The following is a 16,314-nucleotide window of genomic DNA, read 5'->3' as shown; positions in this document are numbered from 1 at the left end:
GTGGCTTCGGATCAGCTTAGTTCTGGCCATTGTGGCCACTTGAGGAGTGAACCAGCAGGCAGAAAATTCTCTCTGTCCCTCCTTCTCCCTGTAAGTATGTCTTTAAAAAAAAAAAAAAAAACAACATTGCCTCCTTGCCTCCTGCCTACCCAGGGGGCAATCTCCAAAGATCTATGCTCCCTGTCCTTCCTTAAAGCTGGTTCATTCTCAGCTTTACCCATGGCTCCCTACCTGCTCATTATGCTTGACTTCCTGGCTATTCCCTCTGAAACAAAGAAGCCCTTTGCAGTTTTAAAATACATACAGAGAGAGAGGAGAAAAGAAATTAAAGAGGAACTATGTAATACACTAAGTGGGGCTGCAAAGCAATGGAATTATAAAGAATCCTTTTTGTTCATGGTTGTCTCTATTCTCAGGCTTTTTCTACACAGGTTTTAAAGGAGGACAGAGAAACCCCATGCTGCAGAGTGGATGCTGTGTTCCTCAAAAATTCCTATGTTGAAATTCCAATCCCTAGGAAACAGTACTACGAGGTGCAATCCTTCAGGAATTGATTAGATTATGAAGATGGAACCTTCCTGAATGGCTCATTTTAAAGTCTTCAGGTGTTCAAGCTAGTGGTTAACAAGCCAGTATCCCAGGGCAGACATTGAGCAGCTTAAGCTGTGCTTGGGATGCATCATCCCCTATCAGACTGTCAGTAAGAGTCCTGGTTACTCCACTTTTGATCCAGCTTTCTGCAAAGCCGCCGCTGACAGCCCAGATGCTTGGGCACTTACCACTCATATGGCAGACCCAGATGGATTTCTGGTCTCCTGACTTCTGCCCGACCCAGCCTCCACTGGTGCAGGCATTTGGAGAATATTCCAGCAGATAGGAAGATCTCTTTTTCCCCTTTCCTGTCACTTTTCAAGTAAATGAACAAATCTCAACAACAAATATACCCATATCCAAAACCAAAGTACTTGGGTCCAACAACTGGAAAAATGACTCCAGCTTCCTGCTAATGCAGTCTCTGCGAGGCAGTTGTGAAGGCTCAAGTAACTTGAGGCCTTGCCACTATGTGGAGTACCTGGATTGGGATACTAGCTCCCAGGTTCACCCCTGCCTAATTCTAATGTTTTAAACATTTGAAGACTGGACCAGAAATACTTTCTTCCTGTCTCTCTCTCTCAAATAAATAAGTAAACAAAATTTTTGAAGAAGAAATGTCTAAGAGTTGCCTTGCCCCTTCTACCAAATGAGGTAATAGGAAGAAGGCACCATCCATGACAAAGCTGGCCCTCACCGGTCACTGTATTTACCACCGTCTTTACCTTGCTTACTCCAACCTACAGAACACTTTGAGGATGAACCTCCCAATTCACAACACTGTTACAGTAGTTCGAACAGTTTAAGAAACTAGCCTACTAATACATACACAAAAATCAAAAACATCAGGCCTGAAATCCCAGAGACTACTAAAATATCCAGATATTTCACTTTGCCCTAGAATATGCTCACAGTAGTGACTGGATCCATGGCTCGACAGCCTAATCCTCCACCTGCAAGTGCCAGCATTCCATATGGGTGCTGCTTTGTGTCCTGGCTGCTCCACTTCCCACCCAACTCCCTGTCTGTGTGGGAGCTGTGTGGGAAAGCACCAGAGGATAACTGAAGTCCTTGGGACCCTGTACCCACATGGGCGACATGGAGGAAGCTCCTGGCTCCTGGCTTCGGATGGGCTCAGTTCCAGTTGTTGAAGTTACTTGGGGAGTGAAACAGTGGATGGAAGATTGTTCTATCTCTCCTCTCAGTAAATCTGATCTGTTTTTCCATTAAAAATAAATAAATCCTATAAAAAAAAAGAAAGAAACGCCCACAGTAATAATTATCTTTCTTTAACTTCACAATGTCTAGGACAAAAAACAAATGTTTTGTTTTGTTATTTAAGATTTATTTATTTTTCTTGGAAAAGCAGATCAGATTTACAGAGGACAAAGAGAGAAAGATCTTTTATCTGCTAGTTTACTCCCCAAGTGGCCGCAATGGTTAGAGCTGAGCCGATCCTAAGCCAGGAGCCTCTTCCGGGTCTCCCACGTGGATACAGCATCCCTAGGCTTTGGCCCATCCTCCTCTGCTTTTCCAGGCCACAAGCAGGGAGCTGGATGGAAAGCTGAGCAGCTGGGGCACAAATTGGAGCCCAGTGGGATCCTGGCACTTATAAGGTGAGAATTTGGGCACTGACCCATCTTGCATGGCCCAACAAATAATAGTTTAAAAATGAAGAACAGAACTTCTAAAAGGAGAAATGAGGTCAAGAAGGATGGGATAAAAAGAAATCAGGAGTTCCCACTATCAGTCTCTTCCTCTCCCACAGGCTATTCTGAGTTAATTTTTCTAATATTATAAAAAATTGGAAATCCAACTAGACTATCCCATCAGAAGCCCTATGCCAATCAGAAGACTGACTGAGATGGTGGGGGAAAGGACAGTTTACAAACAGTAGGGTCCCTTTCTCCGCCTCCCTGGATTCTGCCCCACTGCTGGAGGGAACAGAACAGCGGAAATTACACCCCACCAGAGGCTCCTCCTCCTCCTCTGGCTCCAGCTATCCCTTCAGGAGCCACTCCTCTCTTCCTGACCCACAGATCTGAAACGCAGCCGCCGTGTAGCAAGACGTCAAGCACTTTTCGGAGAGCCCTCCCCGAACCCAGCCTTTATGAGAAGCTACTCACAGATTTTCCTGTAGCTTGCTTGAGTCCTGCTTAGTTCCTAGTTGGCTCATCAAATTCTTCATCTGAGCAGCTGGGGAAGAGTAGGGGAAAAACACATCATCAACACCATATTTCTCAGATCATTGGGCTCTACAATCTTGAAAAAATACATCCAATAACAGAAACTGTGTGATGATCAAAATCTTCAAAAACTAATTCTCTCCCCTATGGAATAATATGTTACAATTGAAAGATGATATTTTGTTTATCATCTCCAAAGACCTGCAGATTTTTATAGATCTCCATGGTATTGGTTAAAAATTTCATCATTTTTAGAATGGCCTTGATACCAATTCACATCAACAAAAATGTTTACACTCACTAATACCCAGAATTTTTCTATAGTAAATTGTCTCGGGCAATGAATGTTAATAATAGCAACCTACCACTGACTGAGCATCTCTATTACTCTAAGGGCTCTGGGAGCTGGCACTGTGGGATGGCGGGTAATGTGTCTCCCTGCAACCCTGAGATCTCATGAGTGCCGGCTGGAGTTCCAGCTAACGGCCTGGGAAAGCAGTGGAGATGGCTCAAGTGCTTGTGCCCTGTCCGTCTCCAGGTGGCAGACCAGGAGAACTCCTGACTCCCGGCTTTGCCTGGCCTGGCCCTGGACATTATGACCATCTGGGGAGTTAACCAATAGTTGGAGCTCTCTTTTTGTCTCTGTCTGTTTATTTATAAACAAAAAGAGCTTTGCAAACATTCTCATTAAATTTCATAGCAATAGTCTCAAGTAGATATGCCCTTCATTGTACAATAATGAAATATTGTACAATGAAATTGTACAATGAAATATTGAAATATTGTACAATAAGGAAATAATGCATTCAGGGAGGTTCAATATCTTACACACATGTAAGGGCAAGAAGTCAATCCCAGGTACATCAGACTCCAAGGGCTAGGTTCTTTCAACTGTGCTGTCTATACCATAAAATGAACAAATAATCTAGTTATTCAACCCTTTCTACCTTTTCGTTGGTATTTTTGCTAAGCCTAGGAATAGTCAAGTTTGAATCCTGGATGTCTAAAGCCCTAGCCTAGCGCAGGAAAGCAGAGGCCTGTCAATAACAAGGAGCGTGCCCAGCAGCTCAGCAGCCCAGTAACCCAGCAGCCCAGCAGCCAGGCCCCGGGCCCTCACTGGTTGCTACAGCAGCAGCAGGACCCATGAACTCCTGCACCTTGCCTTCTATTTCTACTTTTGCTTTGGAGGCTGGAGGGGATATCAGCAATCACAGGTTGGAAGTTACCTCCAGGATTCCTTTCCTTTTTTTTTTTTTTTTTTTTTGTTTTTAATTGATTTATTTGAAAGGCAGAGTTACAGAATCAGTTGAGGCAGAGACATCTTCCATCCGCTGGTACACTCCCCAGATGGCCACGACAGCTAACCCCTATGCCACAGCCCTGGTGCCATCTGTGTGATTTCTGGTTAGCCTGCTTGCTTTTTAAAAGCGCTGTCTTCTATACAAGTAGCTCAAGCGCAGAACACATTAACAGAATATTCTATGCCCAGAGGAAATACACTGACCTTCCTCCATTTCAACAGAACCTCACAAGTAACACAGCACCTAAGTTAAAGAGTTAAAGTGCTTCTGAATGCCCTCCCCACCCTCCAGAGAATGTCAAAGTGCCACCTGTAAAACACCACCCTACCCAATGTCTGGCTTAGTGAGAAAATAAGGAAACCAGTGCATGCTGTGTAATCTGTGACAATGTAAATACAATGCTTCCATGACCAATACAAATTGTGAAATTTAAATGTTAACTGTTCTGGGTCCAGTACAGTACCTAGCAGCTAAAGTCCTTGCTTCACACACATTGGGATCCCATATGGTCGCCAGTTCTAATCCTGGAGGCCCCATTTCCCATCCAGCTCCCTGCTTGTGGCCTCAGAAAGCAGTCGAGGATGGCCCAAAGCCTTGGGACCCTGCACCCATGTGGGAGACCCAGAAGACCTCCTGGCTTCAGACTGGCTCAGCTCCAGCAGTTACGGCCACTGAGGAATGAACCATCGGATGCAAGACCTTCCTCTCTGTCTCTCTTCCTCTCTGTATATCTGACTTTCCAATAAAAATAAATAAATCTTAAAAAAAAAAAAGTTAATTGTTCTAGGGCCCGGCGCGGTGGCGCAGTGGTTAAGGTCCTCGCCTTGCACGCCCGGGATCCCATGTGGGCGCCGGTTCTAATCCCAGCAGCCCTGCTTCCCTTCCAGCTCCCTGCCTGTGGCCCGGGAAGGCAGTCGAGGATGGCCCAAAGCTTTGGGACCCTGCACCTGCGTGGGAGACACAGAAGAGGCTCCTGGCTTCGGATCGGCATAGCATTGGCCGTTGCGCTCACTTGGGGAGTGAATCATCGGATGGAAGATCTTCCTCTCTGTCTCTCCTCTCTGTATATCCGCCTTTCCAATAAAAAAAATAATAATAAAAATAAATCTTTTTTTTTAAAAAGTTAATTGTTCTAAAGTCACTTTATAGTAATGGTGCTCTTTAAAATTAAAATTCTGGGGTCACAGTTATACAACCTTATCCCTAATGTGGGAACCAACAGGACTTAAAAAGCAAGCTAAGGAAACATGCCTTTAAGTGAAATGGTCAAAGCACAACTTGGGGCGTGGGGCGCCTGGTTTCAGGACTGGCTCCTCTGCTTCCCAATCCAGCTTCTGGCGAGTCTGTACCCTAGGAAGCAGCACGTGGTCACCCAGGATGGAATTTCAGGGCCCTGCCTTAGGTCTAGCCCAGTTCTGGCTGCTGTAGGCATTTGGAGAGTGAACTAGGAGATGGAAGCTCTCTGTGTCTCTCCTTCAGATAAATAAATCATTAATATCTAATTTTTTTTTCTTCTAAAGATACAGAGAGGAGGATAGAGAGGAAGATCTTTTGTCTGATGATTCACTCCCCAAGTGACCGCAACAGCCAGTGCTGTGCCAATCTGAAGCCAAGAGCCAGGAAACTTCCTCTGGGTCTCCCATGCAGGTGTAGGGTCCCAAAGCATTGGGCCATCCTTGACTGCCTTCCCAGGCCACAAGCAGGGAGTTGGATGGGAAGTGGAGCTGCTGGGATTAGAATTGGCGCCCATAAGGGATCCTGTCGTGTTCAAGGCAAGGACTTTAACCACTAGGCCACAACGCCGGGCCCTGAATATCTAATTTTTTAAAAATAAATAACATAGAGCGAGGAAATACAAGTTGAAGTTCATTAGGAGCCAATTACTTGGAGCTGGCATCCCTCATAGGCACAAGTTCAAGCTACTCTACTTCCACTCCAACTCCCTTATAACATGCCTGGGAAAGCAGCAAAAGCCAAAAGTGCCTGGTCCCTAACACCCATGAGGCAGACCCGGATGAAGCGCCCAGCTCCTGGCTTCTGTCTGGATCAGCCCTGGCAGCCCTGGGGAGTGAACCAGTGGATGGAAGATCTCTTTCCCTCTCCCACTGTACCTTTAAATCTTAAAAAAAAAAAAAAAAAGAAAGAAAAAAAGCACAAGATACTTACAACACTGTTAATAGCTGCCAAGCCTGATAAGAAGCAATGATTAGGCAACAATGGTTGCTAAGACCCTATTCTTTTTTTTTTAAAGATTTATTTTTTATTATTGTTTATTGGAAAGGCGGATATACAGAGAGGAGAGACAGAGAGGAAGATCTTCCATCTGATGATTCACTCCCCAAGTGAGCCCATTTGGGTTCCCGGGCGTGCAAGGCGAGGACCTTAACCACTGCGCCATTGTGGCGGGCCTGCTAAGACCCTATTCTTAACCAGAAATTGAACAATCTGGTATATTTTTAGTAACATATACAAGTTACTTTCCCCTAGCCAAAAACCAGTGAACTAGGGGTACTAAATGCAAAAATTTTCAATGTCAAGAATATATAGGTTGACAATACCTCAGATTATGATCTTATTTGAAAGCCACATTTCCTAGTCCAACTCCAATATTACAATGGAAACACCAGATTCACTTAACACTGTGCCTTTTGACAAACTTCCCTAAAATGTACCTACTCTATTTAGTGAGGATGATTATAGCTTAATGTTTCAATAAGCTTAGGACCAGCATTATAATTACAGTGCTCTTTCTGTAAGATATAAATTACTATTTTTTTTTCCACTAACAAGTAGTATGTCCTTCCTTCTAACTCAAATGGGAATCAGTACGCTACTAAAGCTATCAGCTTGACAGTAATAACAATAATATACAAAAGAGGGCAGGAGTTAGCACGAGCCAAGCATTGACTATGTACCAGGTACTAAGCTAGGAATTTAGTAAAACATTACCTTATTTGACTCGAAGAATTCTTCAAAGAGCATTATCACCCAATAATGTATATGCCCAGGCTGAAATTCACAAGAGTTACAACTCATTCATTCATTCAAAAGTATCTACTTAATACTGTTGTGTGTGTTGTGTCTGTGTTATATATCTATTTCAAAGACAAAGTTACACAGAGAGAGATCTTTTTTTAAAGATTTATTTATTTTTTTTTTATTGCAAAGTCAGATATACAGAGAGGAGAGACAGGGACGAGGAGATCTTCTGTCCAGTGATTCACTCCACAAGTGGCTGCAACAGCTGGTTCTGTGCTCAATCCAAAGCCAGGAGCCAGGAACCTCCTCCAGGTCTCCCACGTGGGTGCAGGGTCTCAAGGTTTTGGGCCATCTTCGACTGCTTTCTCAGGCCACAAGCAGGGAGCTAGATGGAAGTGGAGCTGCTGGGATTAGAACTGGGGCCATATGGGATCCCGGTGCATTCAAGGACAGGACTTTAGCCTCTAGGCAACAGCACCAGGCCCAAGAGAGATCATTCTTCCATTTACTGGTTAATTGTCCAAATAACCACAATGGCCAGGGCTGGCTCAGACCTGAGCAGGGAGCCAGAAGGTCCATCTGGGTCTCCTATGTGGATGCAGGGACACAAGTACTTGAGTTAACATCTGTTGCTTTCCCAGACACATTAGCACGGAACTGTTTTGAAAGTGGAGCAGCCAGGACAGGAACCAGTGCCCATATGGGATGCTGTGCTGCAAGCAGCAGCTTAACCTGATATGCCACAACAACAGTTCCTCTACACTGCTCTATGCCCTTCAAGACACCTGCTTTCAAGCTTACATTCTAAGGGGGCGGGGAGAGGGGGAGAAAGATAACAAGCATATATAAGGTGATGAGAAGTGGCATAAAGGAAAAATCAACTCAGGCGAAGGTTGAAAATGACAGAGGAGGGCAACAAGACAGGAGAGATGTGAAAGATCAGGCAATGCAGCCACACGGGGGCTGGCGCATTCCAGAGGAGAGTAACTAGCACAAAGTTACCAGTGCAAGAGTGCTTGGTGTGAAGAGGAACCATGGCAAAAAGACAAGGGAGGTAAAGTGAACAAGAGAGATGCCAAAAAGGTGGGGAGCTTTGCAAACAATCCTAAGCTCTGTGAATTTTAATGAGATATCAAGCTATTGGTGGGTTTAGGTTGACCAGAGGTCAAACCCACAGCTAATTCCAATAGCTGAATTCTTGCCACATTACCCTCTTTCAAAAGGCTGCCAATCAAGGAAACAGAATGTAGTCACCCAGGGCAGGCCTGGATTCCCCAGTTTGCTCCACCCTATTTATCTGAAAGCTCCCTAACTTTACAGCTCTCTGTTCCAGATAGGCTGATGTCCTTGCTCTAACCTGCTCCCTTCCCCAACTCCCTCCTACTTGGGGAAACAGCCTCTGTACTCACTACTCAGCAGGGTGCCAGGCACCAAGTGGGTAGAAGCAATTACTGATTAATTGAATCCGTCTCCCTTTTACATGGACTCTCTTTAAGGTAGAAGAGGAGAGTGCAGGGCAACTAGGCCTGGTGAGATCTGAACCCTAAGCCAGACTGACTAACCAGATGAATGCTGCTCCACAAGTCTCACCATTTTGCTGGGTTTCTTTCCCACCACTTGTAGATTATATGCAGATACAACCAACATTTAGTGAATACCTACTATTTGGGTGAGGTCTTTATTTTTTCTTATTAAATCGTTACTACTATGTGAGCACTAAATGGTCTCCAGGTAGTCACCACTGTTCAATCATAAAATTCAGTAATAACGAAACAGCTGTAGTCCCACCTGGGATGGTGTGTGCAATGATGTTTTTTTCTGCACCCTAAAAGTCTGGCTTAGAAGTCTCCACCTGGGCCGGGCGTTGTGGCCTAGCGGCTAAAGTCCTCACCTTGAACGTGCCAGGATCCCATATGGGTGCTGGTTCTAATCTCGGCACAGCTCCACTTCCCATCCAGCTCTCTGCTTGTGGCCTGGGAAAGCAGCCCAAAGCCTTGGCGTGGGAGACCTGGAGGAGGTTCCTGGCTCCTGGCTTCAGATTCAGTGCAGAACCAGCCGTTGCAGTCACTTGGGGAGTGAATCACTGGACAGAAGATCTCCTCCTCTCTGTATATCTGACTTTGCAATAAAAAAAAAAATTTTTTTTTTAAAAAAAAACCTCTTTAAAAAAAGAAGTTGTAGTCTCCACCTGTGACTTCACAAATGGAATTGGGCTGATCCTATGCTGCAGAGGGCACTGGCCAGGAATCCAATCCAGCTCTCCCATGTGACTGGTAGGGACCCAAGCACTTGAATCCTCACCTGCTGCCTCCTAGAGTGAGCGTTAGCAGGAATGCAGGAATCAGGATAAGCCAGGATAGAAACCCCAGCACTGCGATATAGGATGCAAGCATCATAAGTGGGTTCTTAATCACCAAGCCAAACATCTATGCCTCACCTGTCATCTTAAAAAACAAGTCTTGGCTAAAACATGTAAAAAAGCATGAAGGAAATTAAATAACTGGAGCCAGCAATGTGGCATAGTAAGCATCCACCTGTGGCACCAGCATCCCATATGGTTCTAGCCCTGGCTGCTCCACTTCAATCCAGTTCCCTGCTTATAGCCTAGGAAAGCAGTGGAGGATGGTCCAAGTCTTTGGGCCCCTGCACCTCTAAAGGAGACAGGCAGGAAGCTCCAAACATTGGATTGGCTCAGCTCCAGCTGTTGCAGCTATTTGATGAGTAAACCAGCAGATGGAAGATCTCTCTTGCTCTTTCTTTCTCTTCTCTGTTTCTCCTTCTCTCTGTAACTCTGCCTTTCACGTCAAAATAAAAATAAATCTTAAAAAAATTGATGTGTCATATATTACAGCTAACATCCACATTCAGGACTATTCTAAATTGAACACACTCCTCCTGTGCTTTTAAATGATAGTAGAATTTGAAACCCCAAATGAATCAAAGTGTAATCACATTGAAAACAACTGCCATTTCAGGTGGGAATTTCTTTCCCTCTTCACTGGACATAATCTGATACTCTCATTCAGTATATTAGTGTTTCAAACTGATGATTGGGTTCATATTTTATTTTACATTCTTGCACTTCTGATGAAAATGTAGTTTCAGGAAAACTCTACACTCAGAATGAGTGCTAGACATCAAAGATACACTCCTCCCTTTACCACTGCCAGTGACCAAATACATATTGATGAACAGAATGGGCTCTGAGTTACACCTGCCTACGCTTGCGTCCTGGTTCCATCACCTCCTAGGGGAGCGACCTGGAGCGAAAGGCTCCATTCCTCTGGGTCTCAGTTTTCTTGCCTAAAAAAATGAGAATAACAAGAGACTCCTCATACAGCTGTTATGAGAATGAAATGAAGTAACATGCAGCTAAGTTTAGAACAATATCTGGCATATAAAGGTACTCACTTAAGAATAGCAATCATTATTGTTATCAAACTCAAGACCCAGAAAAATGCCCTCAGCAATAACAAAACCAATTAAGTATATAACAAATGCCAGCTACACATCTACTACTGCTGTGCCAGGCACTGCAACTAAGAAATACAGACTGCATAATTCCAGCACCCTCAAAAAACTCATAGTAACCTCTCTAGGTCTAGCGAGTGACAAGACCAAAAATCACTGATCAAATAATATAGATTATAAGCAAGTGCTAAAGAAAAAAGTGCTCAGAAACTTTTAAAAACATGGTACCTAACATTTCTTAAGCATTTACTATATAATAGGCACTGTTTTCAGTACTTCACATAAATTATTTTATTTTATCCTCACAATCCTATAAATTATCCCATGCAATCCTCACCTTACATAAATTATCTCATTTAATCCTCACAAGGGATTAATATTAAGCCCATTTTATGGATGAGTAAATTGAGAAAGAGAGGCACAGCAATACATTTACAGTTAGTAAGAAGATGATCTACAATTCAAATCAAAAGCCAGACAGTGTGACTCCTAAGCCTTGCTAATAAACAAATATCATTTACTGAATGTCAATCATGTGTCAGGCAATATACTAGACACTTTCAAATGACACTGCCTTTTAACAATTCCAACCATACTTCAGATAGGGTAACAGATTTAAAAAAAGAAATAACCTGGGATTTTCTTTACCCCACCCCCCGAAGTCCCCTTCCCCTTACTGGAAATCCCAGGGCTTATGGACTGTATCACAAAATGATAATATTAATAAAAAGAAGAAGCAAACTTAAAAAAAAAAAAAAAGAAAGAACCTGTTCAAGGTTACTAGCATACAGCGGAGCAGCACTCAGCCACAGATCTGCTGTCCCATGAGTCCTTGATCTTTCAAAGTGGGCTTAATGGGGCTGCTGCTGGGCACAACAGCCATTCCACATTACAGTGTTGGTTTGAATTCTGGCTACTCTGCTTCTGCTCTAGCTTCCTGACAGTGTCCCTAGGAAGACAGGAAATGATGTCCCAAAGAGAAAGCAAGACAGAGAACATGCACTCCTTTGATTTTTTTCCTGCATAATAGATTTATTTATTTTTGATGATATTTACACAGTTGAGAAGGATGCTTACCCACGTGAACCACTGATTAGGATAGGAAGGGTCAAGGAATGGGAGAAAGTGGATGAGACAACTGCTTCCAATCTTCCTTTCTATACTTCCTGTTTCTGGAGGAAGAGGAAAGAGTGCCGCTCCCAGAAGCTTAACCACACCAGTATCTGAAATTGTGGAACAGGTCCCCAATGCGGAGCAGAGAACATGCGTTCCTAATCACTGGTTCACTCTCCAAATCATGCAACAGCCAGGGCTAGGTCAGGCTAGCACCAGCTGAAACCAGTAATCAGGAACTCAATCCAGGCCTCCCACATGGGTGGCAGGACTCCAATCAAGTGAACCATCACCACTGTCTCCCTGTATTAGCAGGAAGATGGACCTGGAGCTGGCATCTACGGATGCCTTTAGGATTTCTATAATTTAGACAGCCAGTGAGGCAGGGAGAAGACAGGTGCTAAAGAAAGGAGAAACAGAATAAGCAAAAAATCAGAGTTCATGAACTTTAAGAAAAATGTCCTGGGGCCCGGCACCGTGGCCTAGCAGCTAAAGTCCTCGCCTTGAACACACTGGGATCCCATATGGGCGCTGGTTCTGGTCCCGGCAGCTCTACTTCCCATCCAGCTCCCTGCTTGTGGCCTGGGAAAGTTGAGGACAGCCCAAAGCTTTGGGACCCTGCACCCGTGTGGGAGACCCGGAAGAAGTTCCTGGATCCTGGCTTCAGATCGGCATAGCATCAGCTGTTGCGCTCACTTGGGGAGTGAATCATCGGACGGAAGATCTTCCTCTCTGTCTCTCCTCCTCTCTGTATATCTGACTTTCCAATAAACAAATAAATAAAAAAAGAAAAGAAAAGAAAAGAAAGCAAGCAAGCAAGCAAGCAAGAAAGAAAGAAAGAAAGAAAGAAAGAAAGAAAGAAAGAAAGAAAGAAAGAAAGAAAAATGTCCTATCTTAGCAAAGAATGAGAAGCAGGACACATGGCTAATTGGGATTAAAATCAGAAAGAGTGAAAGCAGGTGGAATGTTAAGATGTGCCACAGCAGACAACAGAGAGCCAGCAGAAGCTCTCAAGGAGATGAGTAACACAATGACAACAAGACTTTGGACACACTGCTGACAGTGTTATCAACCAGAACTAGAATGGCACGACCACAAGTAAATTGCTGGAATAACAGGTGTTAGGGGATGACAACATAAAAAGGGCGAATAGGAAAATCCATCTGAAAGAACCACCCACAGAATCTCATGATAAAACTATCATGAGGTTCAACTGTTTCTTATTCTCAGTAAATATCAATAAATCAGCCACAGGAAGAACAGAACTGCTTTTCTTTAATCTCTTCAGAGTTAACAAGGAGACTATTGGGGTTTTTTTCCCCCTGTTTCTGTCTCAGCAACACTTGCCCAGCCCCTTCATTCCACAATAGCTGGAGTCAAGTGCTTCTCCTCTGCACACCCTCCCCAGACTGGTAACAAATGTGTGTACCAGGCAGTCAGCCTTGGCTGTACCTGGAACAACACACACCGGGTACTACGTGTCCTTCAGGTGGCCATGCTCAGCGCTCCCAAACCCACGTCTGTGCTTGACCACTGAGGGGGAAAAATGACCTATTCTCTCAAGCATTCAGTGGGCACAGGTCTGAGCTGCTGTCCACAAGCCCACATTCTGAGGGCACACTGGCTCCACTAGCCAGCCATGTCTCAGGAGAGGCTTCAGGGATCCGTACCAGCCTGATAACTGGGAAACACAATGTAGGTCCTACTAATTCCAAATTCCCAGTTCCTCACTAAGCAATCCCAAGGGAAGAATTCCAATTCACACTACCCAGGCTCCCAGTACAGGGTGAGAGAGGCAGGAAGGGTTGCCAAACTGAAAACCTCCCTCACTCATTCAGCAACAGAACATACACTCCTGAGTCTTGAAGAGCCCACCTGACCCGATCCCTGGTTACACCGCTCCGATCTTCTCATCCCTTCTCCAACTGCAGGCCGGCCCTGCTGGCCTCCCGGACCTTGCTGCACACACTTCGCTCCTGTCCTCTGCCTAGGATACCTTCCCCAGCTTCCAGCGCCACCTCCTCAGAGAGGTCTTTTTTGATCAACTTACCCTCCCTCTTCCTCACCTGCTTATCCTCTTACTCTTTCTTTCTCTTCAGAGCACTCACTATTACTTGCTCTGTGTGTGTGTGTGTGTGTGTGTGTGTGTGTGTGTGTACATACAGAAACGATCCACAGATGAGGCACACCCCCTCACAATGTCCCTCTAGAGTGAAAGCTGAAGTCACTTACATACTGGAAGTGTTAACTGCTACAGGCCTTTAGTATTAATTTAAAATTATAAAAAAGCAAATTTCTAATCATAAGAGACAGATCTGGCATTGACATTTGTTGGCTGGGCAACAACCAGTCAGTTTCTCAATCCCTAAAATGGAACTAATACTGGCAATTACTTCACAAGCTCTTTCAAAATTAAATAATAAATGCACATCACTTTTTATCCTGCCTGACATACAACATGTACTCAAATTTAGCTATTCAAATTATTGAGAAGTGACTCTAAATTTCCCCTTCAACCCGATGTCCAACCAACAACTAAATCTTACCAATTCTATCACCATGGAAAATTCTCCTAGCTTCTCCTTCCTTTTCATTTCACAGTCCCCAACTCAGCCTGACAGTCTCGGTGTGGCAGCCACCACCGCCGACCCCGGAGTGGAAAGCCCTCCCGGGCTCCTGTGTGGTCCGGGCCTGCGTCAGGGAGGGCCTCAGTCAGGCCCTTCTCCAAGACTGTGTGATTCCAGTCTCTCTTCCCTGTAATTGGCACACTCCTAAAGAATTAAACCCAACTCCCTTAGCTCAGCACGTAACGCCTTTCACAGCTAGGCCCACCTCACCTTTCCAACACTATCCTCCACGACCTTCTAGAGTCAACCACCTAGCCTCTGTGACACCTTCAGCTTGCCCACCAGCACAGTATTCGCTCCCTCCCCAAATGCTCTTTGCCTACAAAGCTGAAATCTTTTCCGCTACCTTTGCAGAACTAGTTCAAATGCCACAGGCCTTCTCTAAATGGTTTCTCCCTCTCCCGAACGCCTACTTGTGATCTGTACTGCCATAGCCCTAACACACTTTACATTTCTTAGTTGTTTATGTACTCCACATGCTCAACAAGGAACCCACACCACTTGCTACACTTACTACACAGCCTGACACTCAAGCAAATATGTGCTAAATGAATACTTTAAAAGTGCACATTCAAATGAGATTTGGCCTCAGCAGAAAATCTCAATCTGGACCAGAATGCTGATCCATCCTCCAATTACAGTGAGCATACAAGTCTGGATTTAACAGATCACATATTCTTGCCACTTCCAATCACCCAGATTCCTGGTCTCAATGCCTTCCCATCAGCAATGTTCTCAGTCTCAAATTCAACCATGTCCATTTACATCCAAAAATCAAAGTGATCGATTATGCCTTAAAATAGACAACATAATTGTAATCCAGGAACAACCAGTTCTACCTACGAACAGAGGGCAGCCAAACTCTCACAAAAATACGATAATAAACCCCCAGGGTGGGGATCAGGGAAAATTGCTGCAGCCGCCCCAGGGTCTCTAAAGCTCTGAGCTGATTTTCAACGATGGAAAACGGCCAGAATCAGACTCATTTACATAGTCTCACTCAGACCCGAGAGGCGAGGAGGGAGGTCAGGAGTTCCACCAACTCTGCCCTGGTGGTGCAGGCTACCGTGTTTATCAGCTTAGTCCCAGAGTAGCTAACTAGGGAAGCTCCATCCGCTTCAAGCACCCAAAACACACCCTCCTTCCTCACTGAGGAAGACACAATCCTGTAGATGGGAAGGTTCTCAGGGAATTGTCTTTACGAACACACAACCATCCCACCTCTCCAACAACAGTCACGGGGTCTGATGTTCCCAGTCATTACAGGAAGAACTGTGTACAGTCACCCAAACAACACACGCACCCCTCCCTCCACTTCCCTGAATTCAAAGTTGCTGATTTCCGAGGAGGCAAAGGCTGGGCCGAACGTAAAACCTAAAGCCCCCAACAGTAAACAACCGCGGCCCTCAACTGGCCCCCGGAAGAAGGCGAGGTGGGCGGCGGGGGAGGCCACGACAGGAAAAACTCGGCTGGCCACTCGGGCGCAGGTCACGGTGCTCGCCGCTGTCGGGGTGACACACACCCCATCGCACCCTCGGGCGGCCAGGACCCCAGTTTCGACCCCGACCCCGAGCGGGCTGGACTCCTGAGAGGAACCCGAGCTTCAGCCCCGGGGCTCGGGACCCTCGGGGAGCCGGGGCCTGACAGTCTCGGAGTGGCAGCCGCCGCCACCGCCCACCCCGGACTGGAAAGCCCTTCGGGGCTCCGGCGTGGCCCCGGCCTGCGTCCCGGAGGGCCTCAGTCCAGGCCCTTCTCCAGGACGCCCTCCCGGCCGCCGCCCCCCAGCTCCGAGCCCCGGCTCACTGGCTTGGCTGATCCGCTGGATGTTGCCGCTGCACGTCTGGATGATGCTGTTGAAGTCCCGGACCGGGGGCCCTGAAGGCCCCGGGTTCCGGTACATGTCTAAAGGTCCGTAGGACATGACACCGAGCTGACACCGGCTCGCCCAGCACCGAGCCGCGACCGGAGGCTGCCGTCAGAAAGAACCCGCAGGCTGGAAAACCGGGAAGAGAAAGGGCGGGGAAGGGGCTGAGGTTGCGTGCGCAC

At 45.7% G+C, this 16,314-nt stretch overlaps 1 protein-coding gene across 1 annotated transcript in view; it reads right to left on the bottom strand.

Annotated features, from left to right (window-relative positions):
• STX12 (syntaxin 12) overlaps positions 1-16,314 on the bottom strand; it is a 37,040-nt gene extending 20,726 nt beyond the window's left edge. The window contains exons 1-2 of the mRNA XM_040979682.1: positions 16,072-16,314; positions 2,718-2,787 (exon numbers count right to left, since the gene is read on the bottom strand). Of these exons, the coding sequence (XP_040835616.1) occupies positions 2,718-2,787; positions 16,072-16,189 (188 nt within the window). The 5' untranslated portion in view covers positions 16,190-16,314. The remainder of the gene's footprint in view (positions 1-2,717; positions 2,788-16,071) is intronic.

This window comes from Ochotona curzoniae, unplaced genomic scaffold (genome assembly GCF_017591425.1).
Source record: "Ochotona curzoniae isolate NIBS_2020 unplaced genomic scaffold, NIBS_Ocur_1.0 contig_3255, whole genome shotgun sequence".
NCBI lineage: Eukaryota > Metazoa > Chordata > Mammalia > Lagomorpha > Ochotonidae > Ochotona > Ochotona curzoniae.
This window is presented reverse-complemented; position numbering and strand designations above follow the sequence as displayed.